Source organism: Schistocerca serialis, chromosome 9 (genome assembly GCF_023864345.2).
Source record: "Schistocerca serialis cubense isolate TAMUIC-IGC-003099 chromosome 9, iqSchSeri2.2, whole genome shotgun sequence".
NCBI lineage: Eukaryota > Metazoa > Arthropoda > Insecta > Orthoptera > Acrididae > Schistocerca > Schistocerca serialis.
In genome coordinates, this window is record NC_064646.1 from 286,816,416 (window position 1) to 286,840,154 (window position 23,739).

Here is a 23,739-nt window from a genome sequence, read left to right on the forward strand (position 1 = left end):
GGACCTTGCTGTTGGTGGGGAGGCTTGCGTGTTTCAGCGATACAGATAGCCGTACCGTAGGTACAACCACAACGGAGGGGTATCTGTTGAGAGGCCAGACAAACGTGTGGTTCCTGAAGAGGGGCAGCAGCCTTTTCAGTAGTTGCAAGGGCAACAGTCTGGATGATTGACTGATCTGGCCTTGTAACAATAACCAAAACGGCCTTGCTGTGCTGGTACTGCAAATGGCTGAAAGCAAGGGGAAACTACGGCCGTAATTTTTCCCGAGGGCATGCAGCTTTACTGTATGATTAAATGATGATGGCGTCCTCCTGGGTAAAATATTCCGGAGGTAAAATAGTCCCCCATTCGGATCTCCGGGCGGGGACTGCTCAAGAGGATGTCGTTATCAGGAGAAAGAAAACTGGCGTTCTACAGATCGGAGCGTGGAATGTCAGATCCCTTAATCGGGCAGGTAGGTTAGAAAATTTAAAAAGGGAAATGGATAGGTTAAAATTAGATATAGTGGGAATTAGTGAAGTTCGGTGGCAGGAGGAACAAGACTTCTGGTCAGGTGACTACAGGGTTATAAACACAAAGTCAAATAGGGGTAATGCAGGAGTAGGTTTAATAATGAATGGGAAAATAGGAATGCGGGTAAGCTACTACAAACAGCATAGTGAACGCATTATTGTGGCCAAGATAGATACGAAGCCCACACCTACTACAGTAGTACAAGTTTATATGCCAACTAGCTCTGCAGACAACGAAGAAATTGATGAAATGTATGATGAAATAAAACAAATTATTCAGATAGTGAAGGGAGACGAAAATTTAATAGTCATGGGTGACTGGAATTCGAGAGTAGGAAAAGGGAGAGAAGGAAACGTAGTACGTGAGTATGGATTGGGGGTAAGAAATGAAAGAGGAAGCCGCCTGGTAGAATTTTGCACAGAGCACAACTTAATCATAGCTAACACTTGGTTTAGGAATCATGATAGAAGGTTGTATACATGGAAGAACCCTGGAGATACTAAAAGGTATCAGATAGATTATATAATGGTAAGACAGAGATTTAGGAACCAGGTTTTAAATTGTAAGACATTTCCAGGGGCAGATGTGGACTCTGACCACAATCTATTGGTTATGACCTGTAGATTAAAACTGAAGAAACTGCAAAAAGGTGGGAATTTAAGGAGATGGGACCTGGATAAACTGACTAAACCAGAGGTTGTACAGAGTTTCAGGGAGAGCATAAGGGAGCAATTGACAGGAATGGGGGAAAGAAATACAGTAGAAGAAGAATGGGTAGCTTTGAGGGATGAAGTAGTGAAGGCAGCAGAGGATCAAGTAGGTAAAAAGACGAGGACTAGTAGAAATCCTTGGGTAACAGAAGAAATATTGAATTTAATTGATGAAAGGAGAAAATATAAAAATGCAGTAAATGAAGCAGGCAAAAAGGAATACAAACATCTCAAAAATGAGATCGACAGGAAGTGCAAAATGGCTAAGCAGGGATGGCTAGAGGACAAATGTAAGGATGTAGAGGCTTATCTCACTAGGGGTAAGATAGATACTGCCTACAGGAAAATTAGAGAGACCTTTGGAGAGAAGAGAACCACTTGTATGAACATCAAGAGCTCAAATGGAAACCCAGTTCTAAGCAAAGAAGGGAAAGCAGAAAGGTGGAAGGAGTATATAGAGGGTCTATACAAGGGCGATGTACTTGAGGACAATATTATGGAAATGGAAGAGGATGTAGATGAAGATGAAATGGGAGATACGATACTGCGTGAAGAGTTTGACAGAGCACTGAAAGACCTGAGCCGAAACAAGGCCCCCGGAGTAGACAACATTCCATTGGAACTACTGATGGCCTTCGGAGAGCCAGTCCTGACAAAACTCAACCATCTGGTGAGCAAAATGTATGAAAGAGGCGAAATACCCTCGGACTTCAAGGAGAATATAATAATTCCAATCCCAAAGAAAGCAGGTGTTGACAGATGTGAAAATTATCAAACTGTCAGTTTAATAATTCACGGCTGCAAAATACTAACGCGAATTCTTTACAGACGAATGGAAAAACTAGTAGAAGCCGACCTCAGGGAAGATCAGTTTGGATTCCGTAGAAATGTTGGAACACGTGAGGCAATACTGACCTTACGACTTATCTTAGAAGAAAGATTAAGGAAAGGCAAACCTACGTTTCTAGCATTTGTAGACTTAGAGAAAGCTTTTGACAATGTTGACTGGAATACTCTCTTTCAAATTCTAAAGGTGGCAGGGGTAAAATACAGGGAGCGAAAGGCTATTTACAATTTGTACAGAAACCAGATAGCAGTTATAAGAGTCGAGGGACATGAAAGGGAAGCAGTGGTTGGGAAGGGAGTAAGACAGGGTTGTAGCCTCTCCCCGATGTTGTTCAATCTGTATATTGAGCAAGCAGTAAAGGAAACAAAAGAAAAGTTCGGAGTAGGTATTAAAATCCATGGAGAAGAAATAAAAACTTTGAGGTTCGCCGATGACATTGTAATTCTGTCAGAGACAGCATAGGACTTGGAAGAGCAGTTGAACGGAATGGATGGTGTCTTGAAGGGAGAATATAAGATGAACATCAACAAAAGCAAAACGAGGCTAATGGAATGTAGTCGAATTAAGTCGGGTGATGCTGAGGGAATTAGATTAGGAAATGAGACACTTAAAGTAGTAAAGGAGTTTTGCTATTTGGGGAGCAAAATAACTGATGATGGTCGAAGTAGAGAGGATATAAAATGTAGACTGGCAATGGCAAGGAAAGTGTTTCTGAAGAAGAGAAATTTGTTAACATCGAGTATAGATTTAAGTGTCAGGTAGTCATTTCTGAAAGTATTTGTATGGAGTGTAGCCATGTATGGAAGTGAAACATGGACGGGAAATAGTTTGGACAAGAAGAGAATAGAAGCTTTCGAAGTGTGGTGCTACAGAAGAATGCTGAAGATTAGATGGGTAGCTCACATAACTAATGAGGAAGTATTGAATAGGATTGGGAAGAAGAGAAGTTTGTGGCACAACTTGACCAGGCTGGTAGGACATGTTCTGAGGCATCAAGGGATCACCAATTTAGTATTGGAGGGCAGCGTGGAGGGTAAAAATCGTAGGGGGAGACCAAGAGATGAATACACTAAGCAGATTCAGAAGGATGTAGGTTGCAGTAGGTACTGGGAGATGAAGAAGCTTGCACAGGATAGAGTAGCATGGAGAGCTGCATCAAAGGAGTCTCAGGACTGAAGACCACAACAACAACATACAGTCATGGCAGTGCAGCAGCTCATGGTCATAGTTTCTTGACAGTTTTCGCATTGAAAGTGCTGCAAAGAAGTTAGATCCCTTTCCTCAGGTGGCAACTTGCCAGATCTCTTTATTTTCCAATATACTGTGTCGTTAAAAGTCCATCAATTTTCTCTTCATAATTGGGCCATCATATAACCCATGTATGGGCTCTGTTCCTGCCTCTCCCTTGTGAATCGTTGGTCTCCCCCCCCCCCCTCCCCCCCACTTCTCCATCCCCTTCAGCTTCATTGGTACCTCCCCCACTTTATAGGGGTATGAAATGGAATGGCGTCATAGGCCATCATGTGTAAAGCAGGTGGCAGACTTCAGTTTATTGGTAGAATACTGGAAAAATGCAAGCAGTCTACAAAAGAGACTGCTTACAAATCTCTCATGAGATCCATTCTAGAATATTGCTCAAGTGTATGGGACCCATACCAAATAGGACTAATACCGTATTTACTCGAATCTAAGCCGCACTCGAATCTAAGCCGCACCTGATAAATGAGACTCGAAATTCAAGGGGAGAGGAAAGTTTTAGGCCGCACCTCCAAATCGAAACAAAGTTGGTCCATTGTAATATGAGACACAATTTAGGTCGAATGAATGACGATACAGCTACAGTAGTTTGGTTCGAGTCGTAAGCTTAGCAGTTAAGCTTACCAGGCGTCGGGCGCTCCGTCCGTATTTATACGGGTACCATTCCTTTTTCACGTGCAACGTCTGGTTTGAATTGATTGCTTATTTTCTTTGATCTGATAAGTGCCGTTCTAAGCTGAAAATGCTTTATCGTACTGTGTCATACATTGTTTGTCGCATTCTGATAATGAGTATTTACGGCCTGTCGCCACTCGCGGCATGGCTTGCTTTTGAGCGCGCTACCGCCGCTTACAAGTTAAAGAGAGAGAGAGAGAGAGAGAGGAACCATCTCATTAGCGAAACAATGGCAAGAGACTGCTATTTGTTGTTACTTACCCTGCTGCTTTCTTTGATACTGATCAACAAGAACCAAATAATAGACTGCGTATGATAGATGTTCTGAACGAAAGTTTAGCGAAAATTTTTCTCCATTTGAAAATCTTTGCAGACGCCTCTTTAATACTTTACATTCTGCACAGAAATTAGTCATCCTAGATTTAAAAATCTAGTCAATTGCCGTGCTTCATTTCTGACTGTATCACTATTAGGCATAAGAATAATACGAATATAAACATGACATGATATGTATATTCTTCCGCGTTTGCTGTTGTCTCACTCTTGTTTCGTAGTTTATTAGGCATACAGGATTTAAATGAGATAGCAGCTAACACGAAACAGAACATAGCAAAATATTTATATTCGTATTATTCTTATGGTGAAGAGAATACTGCATGTGATTCACAATTAATAAAAGTTCCTATTAGCAAATAGCAACCATCTCTTGTCACAGGTAGGAAAACATTCAGAACGTAGAATTGGCCATATTGACAAACATCCCAATCAGTCTGGTCAGTCGGATTTTCGTAGTACATTGAAATGCTGCTACATTCGAAGATGAACAATACAGAATTTGTATTTACTTCGTTGGATAATGTATGAAAATGCAGTGGTCGAAACTCGGGGCAGAGAAAAAAGCTCGTCTTCCACCTTTTTTTAATTTATTTACTGACACAGAGGTTTTGGCGCCAGTATTTATCTTTGTGCCTGCAAAGCATGCCTGTGTAGCGCTACATATATTCGACAACAGAAGTTAGTTGTGTGGCACCTACCAACATTTTTCAGAACTTCCGCTTACTTTGCACTCGATTCTAAGCCGCAGGCGGTTTTTTGGATTACAAAAAGCGGAAAAAGTGCGGCTTAGATTAGAGTAAATACGGTATATACAGAGAAGGGCAGCACAAATGGTCCATGGGCAAGTGTCAACAAAGATTCTGAAGAAACTGAAGTGGCAGACTCTTGAAGACATAAACTATCCTGAGAAAGCCTACCTACAGGGTTTCAAAAACCAGCTTTAAATTATGACTCTATGAATGAACTATAATTACCTATTTCTCTCTCTCACATGGATCATGAGGACAAGATTGCATAAATTACAACACACACACAGGCATTTGAACAATCATTCTTCATGCCCTCCATACCTGGATGGAACTGGAAGAAACCCTAATAACTGGTACAAGGGACATATCCTCTTCAGTGGTTTGCAGATTGTAGATGTAAATAATTATCCTGTGGTGCAATGTGAAATTACCTCTTGATCCTAGTCTCAACTGGGAAACTTTACCATGTAACTTATCTCTCAGGGTGCTTAGTGTTCAAAATGATATCTTCTACAAGGAACCTAACAATTTCTAGAGCTTCAGAAGCTGACACTGCTAAGTGAACACATACTGGCTGAGTTAGTCAGTACATTGATTTCAGATTGTTGATTTCAGGAACTTCAGAGGAGGATTCTAACCCAGTGAAATAGTGCTGCTGCAGGCAGAATGATATCGAATGTCTCAAAAGTAACTACAGCATGTGCTTACATCGTTGGCATAGAATATAATTGATTGGTAATATCTGTGTTTGAATCTGTCTAGTCTTCATGAATCCCATGTGGCCAGATATTAGAGTGTCTCAGAAATACTTCAGCATAGACAACCAGCCCCTTTGGATCATATTTCCTGTTATACAGTGTTCTGTTTGTTAATCGGAATTCTTTTGTTAGTTCCTCCTCCTTTCAAGGCTTGTATGGTTTTCATCAGTGTTGGATCTTCCCTCTGTTCAGCATCAATGTCATTTAATGCAGCGAAGACAGATTTTACACACTCTATTGTGGTCCACAAAAGGATTCCTTGAGAAGCAGTCAGCATCCTTGTGTTGGTGTCCATTTAGGTATCCCACTTGATGATGTACTCCTGAAGCCTCAGTGCCCATCTCACCAGCTGAACGGATGTATCCCTCGGACTAGTTAGCCAGCGTAGAGAACAGTGGTCTGACACAAAGGTGAATGGTTTGCAAAATAAATCCTGCCGGGGCTTGTTAATGGTCCAGGCAGCTGTAAGGCACTCTTTCTCAGTTGTAGAATAGTTTGTCTCAGATTTTGAGAGTAATCTGGAAACAAAAGCTATCACATTTTCAGCACTTTCCAAAATTTGCAGTAGAACTGCACTCATTATCACATTTTCAGCACTTTCCAAAATTTGCAGTAGAACTGCACTCATTCAGTAACTGCTAGGGCTGGTGAAGATGTTAGTGCCATCTTAAGGGCAAGCAAAGATCTTTCTTGCACCTCCTTCCATGAAAATTTGCCGCCTCCCTGCAGTAGTTCTTGCAAGGGACATGCAACACATCAGGAATGTGCCACAAGGTTGGAAAATCTTTGGCAGCTCTTATTTTCTCTGGGTTAGGATAGACTCAACTGCCACTTACTAGCTGCCTCCTGATTTTTATAACTGGAGCTTAAAAGAGGTGCTATTTTGAATTTAGTAGGCCTGCAGTCTAAACACACGTCAACTTCATTAGCCTTAGATATTCTTCAGATGTCTTTAGAAAAACGGCAATGTCATATAGATAGCAAGATAAAAGGCATAACTTCGGACTCATAGAAAGCGTCAGGTATTAAAAAGGCAGTCATCTGCCAGAACATTGGAAACAGTGCTCAGGATGGGCATACGTGTATAAGGAAATATCTATGTGCCTCCCTCATGTAAGTGATATTTTCCCAATTTCAATACAAGACTAAATTTTATTTATTTGAATATATACAAGCAACTGTTCACAAGATTGCATGTGAACTGCTTACGTATGTCATTATTACTGGTGTTGCTACAGGTTGTGTACGCCCCAGGACAATCGGGAAATCCGGCAATTTTTTTCATCTGGGGAAAACATCGTAATTTTTTAGAATTCTGGAATTATTTCTATTTTTTATTTTCTTTTATTTTTGTTTCAGTTTTCACTTATTGTAATTTTGACTGGTAAGAACTTGGTGATTATCTAACAATGAATTTTGCTTTAATTCTCTACAAAACATAAACAAAAGAATAATACCAAAATAAAACTTAAGTTGCAAAGAAAATGTGCCATTTACGACAACAACAAAAATACAGTGCACACACAATTGTCTGCAGGCAGCAAAATGTGTCAAAAGCTTTAGGACGAAGACAACTTCGTAACAACAAACTGCTTTTGATGTCTGTGATGTCAAAATTATTTATATTTTTAAGATGTTGTGGGAAAATATTATGATGGTAGTTTGAGAAGTGTTAATTTCAAAGTAAATTTCCTTTTATGCAAGATGAATTATGGTACGTGTGAGAATGTGGAATGAATTACTTAAATCACTCTCATTCACAATTTAAACTTTGAGGAACAGCAACTTAGAAAAATTCATGGTCCAGAAGACCAGCCATTTATGCCATTATTTAAATTGTTACTTGCACCTTAGTGTTTACCATGCCTTGAAGAGTAACACATGCTGGAAAAAAGACGAAGCTTGAAGGATGGTTTTTCATATTTATTTTAATACTTTTGTAGATTACAAATTATACAATAACAATGTTAAAAAGTATGATTATCCTTCAAAAAACAAGTATGAGGTCGGTTCTTGAGCAATTTTATGCATAACTGAATTTTCTCTGGAAAACTGAAGTGCTTGACAGGTCATGTGCTCAACCAGGTAGCCCACGAAATGTTCGGCTGCTGCAATTTAAGCTGTGCTGTTAGGATCCTGTCTAACAACCACCTCAGGAGGGAATATATATATATATATATATATATATATATATATATATATATATATATATAAAACAAAGATGATATGACTAACCAAATGAAAGTGCTGGCAGGTCGACAGACACACAAACATACACACAAAATTCAAGCTTTCGCAACAAACTGTTGCCTCATCAGGAAAGAGGGAAGGAGAGGGAAAGACAAAAGGATGTGGGTTTTAAGGGAGAGGGTAAGGCGTCATTCCAATCCCGGGAGCAGAAAGACTTACCTTAGGGGGAAAAAAGGACGGGTATACACTCGCACACACACACATATCCATCCACACATATACAGACACAAGTATGTGTGGATGGATATGTGTGTGTGTGCGCGAGAGTGTATACCCGTCCTTTTTTCCCCCTAAGGTAAGTCTTTCTGCTCCCGGGATTGGAATGACTCCTTACCCTCTCCCTTAAAACCCACATCCTTTCATCTTTCCCTCTCCTTCCCTCTTTCCTGATGAGGCAACAGTTTGTTGCGAAAGCTTGAATTTTGTGTGTATGTATGTGTCTGTCTGTGTTTCTATCGACCTGCCAGCGCTTTCGTATGGTAAGTCACATCATCTTTGTTTTTAAATATATTTTTCCCGCGTGGAATGTTTCCCTCTATTTTATATATATAGAGTTTGTCTTTAAATTTGTCTGCTTGTGTCTGTGTGTGTGTGTGTGTGTGTGTGTGTGTGTGTGTGTGTGTGCAAGTGTATACCCGTCCTTTTTTCCCCCTAAGGTAAGTCTTTCCGCTCCTGAGATTGGAATGACTCCTTACCCTCTCCCTCAAAACCCACATCCTTTCGTCTTTCCCCCTCCTTCCCTCTTTCATGATGAGGCAACAGTTTGTTGCGAAAGCTTGAATTTCGTGTGTATGTATGTGTCTGTTTGTGTTTCTATCGACCTGCCAGCGCTTTCATATATATATATATATATATATATATATATATATATATATATATATATATATATATATATATATATATATATATATATATATATATATATATATATATATATATAAAAACAAAGATGAGGTGACTTACCGAACAAAAGTGCTGGCAGGTCGATAGACACACAAACATACACACAAAATTCAAGCTTTCGCAACAAACTGTTGCCTCATCAGGAAAGAGGGAAGGAGAGGGGAAGACGAAAGGAAGTGGGTTTTAAGGGAGAGGGTAAGGAGTCATTCCAATCCCGGGAGCGGAAAGACTTACCTTAGGGGGAAAAAAGGACAGGTATACACTCGCACACACGCACATATCCATCCACCATATATATATATATCCTAAATTAATATAAATACAATATTCTGTAGTTACAAGAGACGCTAAGCCTTCACACATAGTATCGGATATATATATATATATATATATATATATATATATCGGATATATATATATATATATATCCGATACTATGTGTGAAGGCTTAGCGTCTCTTGTAACTACAGGATATTGTATTTATATTAATTTAAACCATGAATTTTTTATAGTTGTGTGTTAATGAACAGTAATGTTGCTATGGGCTGGCTACAACACCTGTCCTATACTCTTAATGTATGCTGTCTTTGGCTGGTGAGATCACGCGACATGAGCTGTAATTGGTTGGCAAAAACGCATGTCACAGCGCAAACTCGATTTCAGTGGTTCAGAAGCGACCATGCTGTATTTGGTTGATTTCATATTAATACTTTCATAATGTTAAAAATTTAGCGTAAATGTTGGTGCGCATCAAAGATTTGTCGTAAAATGTGGGGAATTCTGTGCTGTTGTATAAAACCTTTTACCATTCAAAAGATTGATAAGTTCTGCAGCTCACAGGGAATGTATATTGTCACTTAAAGAGATATAATGTACTTTCACCCGTGGTACAGTGTATTTTCACTCAGGAGGGAGGGGGAGTGTATTTTTAACCAGGAAATCTGGGGCAAAATCCAGGAATTTATTTTTCTTGTCCACATATACACTCTATCTTACACAGTTGAAAGTACATTGTCAGACTTAAAATTACAGGTAAATAACATCCGTTATAGTTTCAACTAATTAAAATTTATATACTGCTTCTCCCCTTCCTACCATTCCCCTCAGCTTGCACTCAGTGCTGCAACCACCTCTTGCGTGTAGCCTAGCAACTAGCAGTGAGAGGCAGGGAGGCGTGAGGAGTGGTTTGTTTGGATCTGATCCTCAAAGACTGTTGGTGCAGTATCCAGCGGCCAAAAATTTAGTTGTGAGAGTGTGATTTTCCTACGTGCCCATCTGCAGCTCAGTGATCATCTTCTCGGTGAGTTGTTACCTATCCTCATTAGTATTGATTCTCGGAGTATTCGCCCAAGTTATCTGTTACATGGATCGATCACTGTGGTCTCATTTCATCAACGTGGTGTCTGTGACACTGGAATAGCTAGCCACACGAGTGGACTTCAGCGACGGGCCAAAACCACAGGCTATTTGTGCAGGTACCTCTTAACGGATCAGGCCTGCCAATCTGAAGCCCCTCATTTACCACTATGTGCAGGTCCTGCCGTCGGATCTAGTCTCACCGATCTGCCCGCAGGCCGGGTCTGTTTGCGTGTAGTGTAATACGGTGGATTTTCATGGTTTATCCATGGACCAGGAATCCATGGATTTCAGGAATTGCGACTGTACATTGGACAGTGCAGCATTTTATAGACATTTCATTTATTCTAGTACATTTTGGCACTTTGAAAGTAGTTCTTACTTAGAAAGTATGTTTGATAAGAAGAAGGAAATGGCGGCAGTCACTGGTGGTTTGTACAATATGTACTCATATATTTCTAGAAAGAAACATCACACAGTACCTGTCAAATGAAATGAGGACAACACAACACCCAGTCCACAAGCAGAGAAAATCTCCTACCCGACCACGAATCAAACCTGGGCCCACTGCGTGGTAGGCAAACACATTACTAATTCTTTTTTTATTTTTTTTCTCCACAAAAACAGTAACAAAAATGACTAGCTTATAATGAAATGACATTAGTAAGGTGACAGCTAACTGCAGTCATAAATTACACTATTCATAGAATGAGGAATGATATTTAGTCTTTAGCAGTAGCACACATTTAGCATCTTCACTGTCACCGTCAGCTGATGGCAGTTCAGCATTCACATTTTCTTCTTCTGCAGCCTGAGTTTCCTCTTCATCACTTCCCAAACCAAACTTAACCATTCAGTGAATCCTTGATGTACAGGGGATAGTCAAAATAATGTGAACAGTGGTAGTTATGAGACAGTTGTGTTTGATGGTCAACAATGCAGGTAAGGCATGTGCTGCACTGGATTGTGCGTGCTCAGTACAGACTAGGCATCAGTGCAGGTTGTTTACGAGTAGTGCACACTTTGTATGTGCATTCAGAGACTGAGGTTGACGGGCAATGAAAGACCTAGCAGAGTTACAAAGAGGGCAGATTGTGGGGGCCCAATTAGATGGAGCATCATTAACCAACACAGCAAACTTATTGAATGTTTCAAGAACAACTGTTTCAACATTCATGATAACCTACACAAAACATGGGAAGACATTATCGTGTAAACATAATAGTGGGCGAAAATCAAAGCTAAATGATGGAGATCATTGTACACTAACACAAATTGTGTCAAAACAACACAAAACTATGATGGCTAAAGTGATTGTAGAGCTCAATAGCCATAATCGAGACCCCCTATCTACCAACACTGTCTGCTGAGAACTCCATAAAGTGAATATTCATGGATGAGGTACTGTACTGAAACCATTGGTGATGATAACCAATGCAAAGAAGTGCAAAATGAGGTGCCAGGAGCATAAATTCTGGACGGTGGTGTCAGGAGCATAAATCCTGGATGGCTGATCAGTGGAAACATATCATATGGTCCAACGAGTCAACGTTTTCATTATTTCCAACATCAGGCAGGGTTTACGTCTTGAGAATGCCAAAATAAACCGTAAATCCTGATTGCTTGATTCCAGTGGTTAAACATGGAGGTGGAAGTTCAATGGTGTGGGCAGCCGTATCATGGTAATCTGCTGGTTCCATCATTTCTCTCACAGGCCGTTTTACAGCCAACGATTATGTGGTGATCAAGTGCACTCTATGATTCAGATGTTGTTCCCCAACAATGACGCCATATTTCATGGCGAAAATGCAGAAATTCACACAGCCAGGACAGTACAGTTACGGTATGAGTGCAACTGAACTGCAGTGTCTTCCCTGGCGAGCACAGTCCATGGACTTGAACATTATCAAACCCTTGTGGGCGGTATTAGAGTGCAGACTCTAGAGCAGATTTCCGCCTCCCTCATCACTACAGAAGTTAGAAGAGGCTCTGACTGAAGAGTGGCATAACATTCCACTGAAGACTATGCAATCATTTTATGCCAGTACTCCAAGACGAATGGGCAAATGAGGGTCCAACACCTTATTAATGAACCAATCCCAAATAAGTACAGTTGTTCACATTATTTTGCCTATCCCTGTAAGTTCCTAAATCTCCCCCAGAGTAAATTACAGGGACAGAAGAACAGTCCCGAACAGCAACTTCGCAAAGTCCCTCACTGCCTTGTCAATTTTGTCAGTTTCAGCCTTCTAACAGCATCCTGAGTGTGTTGAAGATCTTCCTTTATGACACCAAATGTTTGCCGTCATATTCTTGTATCTGCTGTATTACTGATTTATTTTTCATGTGTGACTTGTAGGGGAGGTTAGGGTCGAGAACGTGCCACAGAAGTAGAGAGGCCTCTCCGTGGCACTGCTAGTGCTTCATGGCCCAACCCTCCCCTCTCCATTAGGAATCTACTGGTACCTAACTTACACCAATTCTGTTGGAAGACAGTTCAGTGCATGGTACCATATTTCTTATTGTGGTGGGATACTTAAGTGTTTTCTCGATCTCATTTTCCATATAAATCTTTTATTCAATATGTTCATCACTCTGATATTGTTAAAAATGTAACTTGTATATTTGGCCATTAACCAAATCACTGCTTTATATATATATATATATATATATATATATATATATATATATAGAGGGAAACATTCCACGTAGGAAAAATATATCTAAAAACAAAGATGATGTGACTTACCAAATGAAAGTGCTGGCAGGTCGACAGACACACAAACATACACACAAAATTCAAGATTTCGCAACAAACCGTTGCCTCATCAGGAAAGAAGGAAGGAGAGGGAAAGACGAAAGGATGTGGGTTTTAAGGGAGAGGGTAAGGAGTCATTCCAATCCCGGGAGCGGAAAGACTTACCGTAGGGGGGAAAAAAGGACGGGTATACACTCGCGCGCGCCCACACACACACACACACACACACACACACACACACACACACACACACACATACAGACACAGCAGTTGTCTGCTTGTGTCTGTATATGTGTGTGTGTGTGCGAGTGTATACCCGTCATTTTTTCCCCCTAAGGTAAGTCTTTCCGCTCCCGGGATTGGAATGACTCCTTACCCTCTCCCTTAAAACCCACATCCTTTCGTCTTTCCCCTCTTTCCTGATGAGGCAACAGTTTGTTGCGAAAGCTTGAATTTTGTGTGTATGTTTGTGTTCGTTTGTGTGTCTGTCGACCTGCCAGCACTTAAACAAAGATGAGGTGACTTACCGAACGAAAGCGCTGGCAGGTCGATAGACACACAAACATACACACAAAATTCAAGCTTTCGCAACAAACTGTTGCCTCATCAGGAAAGAGGGAAGGAGGGGGAAAGACGAAAGGAAGTGGGTTTTAAGGGAGAGGGTAAGGAGTCATTCCAATCCCGGGAGCGGAAAGACTTACCTTGGGGAAAAAAGGACAGGTATACACTCGCGCACACACACACACACATATCCATCCACACATACAGACACAAGCAGACATATTTAAAGACAAACCTCCCTCTTTCCTGATGAGGCAACAGTTTGTTGCGAAAGCTTGAATTTTGTGTGTATGTTTGTGTTTGTTTGTGTGTCTATCGACCTGCCAGCGCTTTCGTTCGGTAAGTCACCTCATCTTTGTTTTTATATATAATTTTTAGATGATGTGACTTACCAAACAAAAGCGCTGGCAGGTCGATAGACACACAAAATTCGAGCTTTCGCAACAAACGGTTGCTTCGTCAGGAAAGAGGGAAGGAGAGGGAAAGACGAAAGGATGTGGGTTTTAAGGGAGAGAGTAAGGAGTCATTCCAATCCCGGGAGCAGAAAGACTTACCTTAGGGGGAAAAAAGGACAGGTATACACTCGCGCTCGCGCGCACACACACACACACACACACACACACACACACACACACACACACACAGACATTTGTAAAGGCAAAGAGTTTGGGCAGAGATGTCAGTCGAGGCGGAAGTACAGAGGCAAAGATGTTGTTGAAAGACAGGTGAGGTATGAGCGGCGGCAAATTGAAATTAGAAATTAGCAGAGATGAGGCCTGGCGGATAGCGAGAAGAGAGGATATGCTGAAGGGCAAGTTCCCATCTCCGGAGTTCTGACAGGTTGGTGTTGTGGGAAGTATGCAGATAACCCGGACGGTGTAACACTGTGCCAAGATGTGCTGGCCGTGCACCAAGACATGTTTAGCCACAGGGTGATCCTCATTACCAACAAACACTGCCTGCCTGTGTCCATTCATGCGAATGGACAGTTTGTTGCTGGTCATTCCCACATAGAAGGCTTCACAGTGTAGGCAGGTCAGTTGGTAAATCACGTGGGTGCTTTCACACGTTGCTCTGCCTTTGATCGTGTACGCCTTCCGGGTTACAGGACTGGATTAGGTGGTGGTGGGTGGGTGCATGGGACAGGTTGTGTGTCTGTCGACCTGCCAGCGCTTTTGTTTGGTAAGTCTCATCATCTTTGTTTTTAGATATATTTTTCCCACGTGGAATGTTTCCCTCTATTATATATATATCAGTTGATCGCCCTCTCTACAGATGCACTGATGTGGCACAGCATCAGCAAGATTGCATTTACTGCAGAGGTTAGTGTCACGTAAACCAAAGGCAAAGAGATGCTCATTAGTGTTGAAGGTGTTACTGACTACCTTGTACCACGCTGTTCTCACGTCAGACGAAAGAAAACCACTACTGATGTTTTTCCAGACTACATTCCATGCTATTCCAGTATCTTTAGTTGCTATGTAATTTTTCATTTCATGTTTCCTTTTTTCCGCTAAAATCTCATTTTCTCTAATTTTTTGGATTTTAAAATCTTTTTGCTGATGTTGCTTTATTCAAGGTAAAAATACCTAATATGTTTTCGTTTAAAACTTTTTTTGTGTATTTATCAGTGGCTCTACACTTTCTGGCCTGACAATGTTGTATAGTTTTGCTGTAATGCATCCCACATTGTTACACATTATGCTCCATGTTTGTTTGACGTACAGTGCCATCACTTTAGACTTGATGTTGTTTAGTCCCATTCCTCCATTGCTTGGATCTAACACAGTTGCCTTCACTCAAAACAGTTCCCATTTCCATAAAAACTTTGCTAAGGTGGAGATGATTGTCGTCACCATCAATGATGGAATGGGAAGAACCTGTGCTATGTAGTAGACCTTCGGTAAAGTATACGTGTTGATAAACTGTTTTCTCTGGAACTGGCCTATGCTACATTGACAGTTTTCAGTCAAAGCTCCCTTTATTTTTCTTGCCAGCTCCCGCCAATTTCTTGCTTTCATTCGTAAAATGTAAGTTGTCAATGCCTTATATTCACTGACATGGTTCGCCCACTCAATTAACAAGTTAGCAAGTCCCTTTATATTTAGAAATTTATTTTTGTTTTCATTTACCTTTGCACCTAATGCGGAGCAACATTTTGCAAGAATCATCTAATTGTATCACATCTGCATGGTCTCTGACGATTAAGCATATATCGCCTGCCTAGACACCTACCATGGTCTTCGCTCCTTGAACAGTAATGTCTGTTAGTCTGTGCTGTAGCTGCCTCAGGAAAGGTTCCAGTGATATAACATACAGAAGCATGGATAAGGGGCTTCCTTGGGTAACACCCCTTTTTATTTCAGTTTGTTTTGTCAGTTGACAGTTAATAGAGCTTTGTGCAGTAACACCCATTGCCATTTTCTTGATGATGTTGATGGTTTTTGGCAGGAAGCCCATTCAGCGCATTGTCTCTATCAGGTATTTGTGATTAATTTGATCAAATGCCTTATGGAAGTCTATGGAAAGCAGTCCACATTTTATGTTACTTGTCTGTGTTAGCACAATGGCATTGCGGTACAAAGCTGCAGTTTGTAAAATTCTCCTTCTAAAAGCAAAAGTCTGCTGTTGGCCTATGATGTCAGCGGTGCATGACATAAAGCACTTATTAGTTACTCGAGCTATAAACTCTGCAGGCACTGGCTTTCCTCGTAAGACTTCATTGACAATTCGGTGAACTTTTCTCCGCTTGGGGTCCAAAAACGTTTATATAATTCAGTGGGCAGTCCGTCAGGTCCTGGAGATTTCCTAGTGGGGGAGCTGCTCGTGAGAAGTGTTTTCAATCTTGCGATATTCATGGGAGATATGCACCAAAGAGCTCATCATATTTCTATGTTTGTTTTTTCTGATGCATACATGCATTCATAGTACACTGAGATTTCTTTAATTATTCCCTTCTGGGTGGTGGTTTGGTACCATTATCGATTTGAAGTTCATCCATGAAAATGCTTGTTCTATTCTTGATGTGTCTGATAAAATGGTACAATGCAACAGTCTCATCTTCAATGACTGACTTTGCTTTGGGTTTTATATTAAGTCCGTCCAGTTCCTTATGTTCAAATTGACTAACTTTGCTTTTATTTGATTGATGTCTTTTAATCTTGTGGGAACTGAATCTGTCTGATCATAGAGGTCCTTTAGAACACTATAGTAGAATTCTATAGTCTGTTTGCTTTCTCTGACCTTATCTGTACTACAAGATATTAAAACTTTCCTTAGCTTCGGTTTTGCCGTAGGGTCCACCATTCTAGAACAGTAGGAAAGTTGTTCAGTGAACGGAGACAATTTCCCAAGCACTGGTTAGGGAATCTTCTAAGTCATCTTCTGATAGTAACGATATATTTAGATTCCACTGGCTTCTTACTCTTTGGGTAGGTTGTGGTTTAAATTTATGCAGGTTGACAATGCACTGTGATCGGAAAAACTAAGGGGAACAGTTTGTGTTTTCAACACTTTGTCTGTTAAATTATAAGATACATAAATTCTGTCAGTTCTACATTCAGCTAAGCAAATGGACACACAGCACCTCTGAAATAATAGACATAATGCAGTAGGTAATGACTGACAATAACGAACATAGTAGAACCAACATTTTATTGGCAGTCACCTATAGTGTTGGTTTACACAACTCTTTCCTGCCTTATACACTTCTTTCAAGAGGCCTACTTTTTTCTGAAGTTATGTCTGAAATCAGTGAACATATTTTAAATTTGTGTTGCGACTCAAAGGAAATGCGTACTTTTGTCATGTTACTGAAATAAGATAACATCTGTGGTCTTAGTAAAACACATATACCATTTGGCTTGCTTTCTCCACCTAAAAACCAGTTCATTACATCAATGTTAGTACTTAATAGTTTTACTCACACATTTAGAAATACAGAAGTCCCTGCATATTTTTTTGCCAACTTTATTCACCCTTGAGATCTCAAAATTTGTCAGGGAAAATGCTAAAACCTGTCTGGAAATAGGGAAACTTGGGGCAACCCTGACTATCCGTGTTCATGTGTAAATCCCTGATGTCAAGTGCTTCACTACCATTACAATTTTGCTTTCATTTCTCCAAGGTACTAGGTATTGGTAAGCAATAGGTATATTTTTACTGAGAGATGGAATAATACAAGTAATAATAAACCAGCATCGCCCTCTGTTGATTACTTGCGAATAATCTTTTTGCTGACTTCACATAAACATAGCCCAATTTAATTTATTTATATTAATAGTCACTCTAAAATTATTTCTCCTATTGATATTTAGGACAAAATGATAATGTTACAGCCCGTCATGATACGCAGCTAGACTGCACTTACATCACTGTCTATTGTAAGTGACTCTTTTATGTAATGATTAATCTCTCTCTCTCTCTCTCTCTCTCTCTCTCTCTCTCTCTCTCTCTGATTTATAACACAATCAGCAATATAATATTTGTCACCACCTTGTTATTTACTTTCAAGAAAAAATTGTGTGTCTGCCTTCCTGCCTATCATTTTATTTTCCGGTGTGTTTCTGTAAAATCAATCGTCAGTAGTGGTAATATAATTCCTTCTTTTTTTCATTTTTATTCACCAGATTCTACCCAGATAATATTGTCACAACTAGGCATATCACTAATAAATTGCGTTTATCAGCTGTGTTTTTGTTTTTGTTCAACTATGGTTTGAACCCTGCCTCGGGCATGGATGTGTGTGATGTCCTTAGGTTAGTTAGGTTTAAGTAGTCCTAAGTTCTAGGGGACTGATGACCTCAGATGTTAAGCCCCATAGTGTTCAGAGCCAAAGATCTGTACCCAAAGACTGGAAAGTTGCACAAGTCACACCAATACCAAGAAAGGAAATAGGAGTAATCCGTTGAATTACAGACCCATCTCACTAACATCAATTTTCAGTGGGATTTTGGAACATATACTGTGCTCGAATATTATGAATCACTTCGAAGAAAATGATTTGTTGACAAATTGCCAACATGGAGTCAGAAAATATTGTTTTTGTGAAACACAGCTTTATTCTCACTAACTAATGAGTGCTATCGACAGGTGACGTCATACTGACACAATAGTTATAGATTTCCAGAACACTTTTGACACAATTCCTCACAAGCGACTTCTAATCAAATTGTGTGTGCCAGTGGAGAGTTGTCTCAGTTGTGTGACTGGATTTGTGATTTCCTGTCAGAAAGGTCATAGTTTGTAATAATTGACAGCAAGTCATTAAGTAAAACAGAAGTAATACCCATGTTCCCCAAGAAAGTTGTTCCTGATCTATATAAATGATTTAGGAGACAATCATCAGATGATTCAAAACCATTTGCAAAATGCTTTTGACAAGATATCTGTATGGTGCAAAAAGTGACGGTTGACTCTAAAGCCTGAAAGGTGTGAAGTCATCCACTGGAGCACAAAGAGAATCCACTGAATTTCAGTTGCAAAATAAATAACACAATTCTAAAGACTGATCTCTCAACTAAATACTCAGGGATTACAATTACAGGTAAGTTAAATTGAAATAATCATGTAGATAATGTTGTGTGGAAAGCAAACTAAAGACTGTGATTTATTGGCAGAACACTTAGAAAATGTAACAGGTCTACAAGAGAGTTCTTACACTATGCTTGTCTGCCCTCTTCTGAAGTGTTGCTGTGTGGTGTGGGATCCACATCAGATTGGATTGAAGGAGCAATCGAAAAGGTTCAAAGAAGGGCAGCTCGTTTCCAGTCATAAACACGAGTGTTTTGCCCTGCTACAGGATCGTCTCATGAGATTTCAATCACCAACTTTCTCCTCAGGGTGTGACAATATTCTGTTGGTACCCGCCTATGTAGGGAGAAATGTACCTGCCTATGTAGGGAGAAATGATCATCATAATAAAATAAAGGAAATCGGAGTTTACATGGAAAGATTTAAGTGTTTGTTATTTTCCACACGCCGTTAGTAACTTGAAGGTGGTTCGATGAAGTCTCTGCCAGGCACTTAATTGCAAATTGCAGAGTAACTATGTAAATGTAGATTGTGGGAATTCTGAGCGCAAAATCGGCAACAAAGTCATCAGATATGAAAACCAGCCACCTACAAACAGTGGAAACTCCTGGTTGTTGAACTGCCACTGACAGATAGACTAGTGACTAAAGTAGCCACTGTCATTTGATATGGATATGCAGTGGAATGGGTCATTTTTGTAGTCCTTGCACAGGCACTCTGAAAATCTGTAGCTAAGGAGCATGTCTCACTAACACAACAAGGCCACTTCGGTACTCTAGCCAGCTCAACACAGCGTAGTCTCCCTATTTGTTCCCACCCTAATAATTGCGCAGAAGGGAGGCGGGAAGTCAAATTGCGAGGTGTTTTTGTCATGTGTATACTGTATACAAAAAAGTAAAGTTACATCCGTATCTGGTGACTGTTTCTTGGTAAATGTTTCATTTTTGTATAAAAATGTAAATAGCATTTTATAACGTGTTTTCTACATCACAAAATGTCTATCAAGCTCCTTTATGGAAATTGTACTGTTAAAAATATTGATTCTTTCACATTTTCAAAATCTGTGGATTTAATATAGCTTAACCATATCTGCATTACAGGTATTTCACCTGCAGAAGTCCGATCAAGCACACCGATCAACAGCAGTTCATCGTCACAACAAGAGCAGAATGGACACGCGAAGGAAGGTGAAAAGCAACCACAACCAGCAGTCGGTGCCTACGCAGTGTCCAGAATACCAAGAATCAAGTCATTAGGTGGGCTACGGTTAAAGGAGATGAGAAGCACTCTTTCAAGAGAAGACCAGTTTTAGTACAAATGTGACATTATATTGTACAGTTAGTGCTTATGTGTGGTACACAAGAGGTATTGAAGACGTCAATGGAAATGGAGGGGAGGGGACGTCAGTGGAAATGGAGGGGAGAGGGAGATTTACATATAATATGCCTGTACAGAGTAAGTGGAAATGTTCCTGCAGTTTTTTTAACTCTGAAGATAAACTGTATTCTAGATTTTCTCAGACAACAAATAATATCAGTTCCAATATGAATCACTGTACTCTGGGATACTGAACTATAGTAAGGGTTGTCAATATGGATCAGAGCAATGAAGACTGGTTCTGAGATACGGAACTACAGTTAGGGTTGCACCAGAGCAGTGAAGACTGGTTGCACCAGTAACTGATAAAATTACAATGAAGCGTATTCTGCAACTCAGGCATCTCAGTGTTTGTAGATAGTGTAAGATAATAGTGAGACAGGGCTCTTTTGACTGCTTCTATCACTTGAATGTCTTAAATGTATTAAATGTTTTACACAGTTCTATGTAAGTTATAAAAAATATACTCTTTTAACAACTTATTTTCTTGAAATTATTTTGTTTGAAATTTTGAACTTAAGTATTGAGTAAACAGCTTCAGACCTTTGATTACTTAACAAACGACTTACAATAGTGTGAAAAGGAAAGTTGCTACTCACCATATAGCAGAGTGCCTGAGACTACAGATTGTAGGATCACAAGTGCATATCTGTTCCAGTAGGACCGTACTCAGTAAAGCTCTGTAATGATCAAGCTAACTTTCAGGTTGTGGACAGCTTTGTGCAATTTTCCAGTAACTGTCAATTACATAAGTTACACATACATGCCACCAAGGGATGGTGCAGTGGTTAGCACACTGGACTCGCATTCCAGAGGATTGTGGTTCAAACCTGCATCCCAACCATCCTGATTTAGGTTTTCCACAATTTCCATAAAACGCTTCAGTCAAATTCAGAGATGGTTCCTTTGAAAGGGCACAGCTGACTTCCACATTGTTCCCTAATCCGATGGGACCGATGACCTCGCTGTTTAGCTCCCTCCCCCAAATCAACTGACAAACATACATGCCTATCTACATAGGTTCACATAGACATGCCAACTTATATAAATCAAGTAAATTATCGACAAGTGTGAAATTATCGCTATGACCAATACCCAATGCACAATCATTGCCAGTCTTCGAATAAACTGGACACTAGCATATGTAGCTATGAACTTCATTCAATTCTGGGTAGATTATATAGCAGTCAGGTGAAACAATAAATGTAGTTTATATCTCACAAAAGAAAGGACACACAAAAATGTAACAACAATCAAATGTAAACATTCTTAATGTAATCTCACTGTTTGACAGTAGATAGGTGTGAATTTATGGTGACGCACACCAGGATTTGGAACCAGAAATTCTTTTATATGTTAACAGACAAGAAAACATTAGACAAAGTTGGGCCTTTCAGGGATTAGGTCCGAAAGTTGGAAAAAGATCATTTGTCAAAAGTGTAGTGGCTGTCGTGGAGCTGAGGGGTGGCACCTGGAGCGGTAGCAGATTCTGTTTTGTATGCAATATTTAGTTTAGTTTTTGTTTTCACATACTTCGTCAAGAAGTGTGTTTGCTTGTATATTTTAATGTGTAGACTAGTGTTTAGTAACTTCCTTTAACTTAGTAAGGTGTGTTTTTTCGTGCATTACGTTTGGCTGATCCGACTTTGACTTGTAGTATAAACTAGAAGCAGGAGCAGAACTTAAATTTACGCCCAGCTACGTCTTCGGTTAGTGTTACATTACTTGTGATATAGATAAACCTGGTTAGGAACTGCACCTGTTGTATACAGATGTTGGGCAAATTTGGCCACTGTCTGTAAAGTACTGGAAGCTTTGTTGGCCGTAGGCCATGGTCTTAAGGGCTTCAGGCTGCTGCCATGAACTGTAGTGGTGTTGGGGCACTTAAGACGCGCTTTGGTACTTCTTGATTGCATAGCATCACTTGGCATCCCTGATGCTGGTGCGCCTTCAGATTTGCAAGTCTCAGGCAATTGTCACTTACCTGATGAGGATGGGCAAACAGTGGAAGGGTCATGGATCTCTGGACAGAAGACGAAAGGAGGTACTCAGCTGCGTGGCTGTCCCCTTAAGCCTTAAAAACAGGTTTGAGGTATTGCCCACTACCGAAAGTACATCTACACCAGAACAGAATGCCTCACCAGTTGGGACTGTGGCCTATCTTCCGGAGAGGTGTGGACAAGCTCAGAAGGTGGGATTGCTTGTCATTCAGAGCTCAGTGAAATACTGGGAAGGTCAGAAAAGAATCTGTTTCCTTGTTGAAGGGGAGGTGTTCTTGTTAGATATGTGGAGGAGACTCTGCCAGCAGCAATTGAGCACAGTGGGTACACCCAGCTGCAAATCATGTCTCACGTCAGAATGAATGACATCTGGTGCCTGGGTTGAGAGGTTATCCTTGGTTCCTACATGTGGCTGGCTGATTTGATGAAGACAGTGAGCCTTGCACTCAGGGTGAAAGTAAAGCTATGTTTTGCAGCATAATTCTCAGAACCGTTCACAGTCTTCTGGTTGACTTGGCTCCAAGAGGCTCTGGTGATTCTGTGACAATATGGCATGCGAATTTTCTGACCTCAGCTATCAGATGGAGAAGCATAGGATCCTTTTAATAAATCGGGCATGATGTATGCACAGGAGGCTGCTACTAAGGTAGCAGAGTGTGTGTGGCATGTACATGTTGAATTTTAAAATAGAGAAATCCCAGCAAGATGCGTTCCAGTTCCAGACAGGATAGCATTGATCGGAGAAAGAAAATGTTAGTACTATTAGTAAACTGTCAAAATGTCTGTGGAAAGGCCCTGGAATTACTCATGCTTATAAACACTAACAATGTCCACATAGTACTATGGACAGAAAGCTGGCTGAAACCAGATATGAAGATTAACAAAAGTGTACACCCCGACTGGAATGTACAGGGTGTCCTACCCAAACCTCCCTGACTTAAAGGACCCAGGAGAGGAAAACCACAGTAGATACGACAATGAAGAATGAACTACATTGTAGAGAATCTCAATGAATTTATATTCCCGCATCAGAAGTGCCAAGTATCATCGCCAGAGTGCAGCATGGTCGCATCAAGTAAAAATGGCGACTCCACAGCAGCGCATGCGAGCAGTCAGTAGTGTGGTTTGCAGAAACAAAATCGCCAATTATTGTGCAA

General features: G+C 40.3%; 1 protein-coding gene across 1 annotated transcript in view; it reads left to right on the forward strand.

Moving 5' to 3' along the window:
- LOC126419764 (uncharacterized) overlaps positions 1-21,064 on the forward strand; it is a 148,662-nt gene extending 127,598 nt beyond the window's left edge. Inside the window, exon 12 of the mRNA XM_050086939.1 lies at positions 20,306-21,064. Coding sequence (XP_049942896.1) covers positions 20,306-20,517 — 212 coding nt within the window. The 3' untranslated portion in view covers positions 20,518-21,064. The remainder of the gene's footprint in view (positions 1-20,305) is intronic.
- The last annotated feature ends 2,675 nt before the right edge of the window (positions 21,065-23,739 follow it).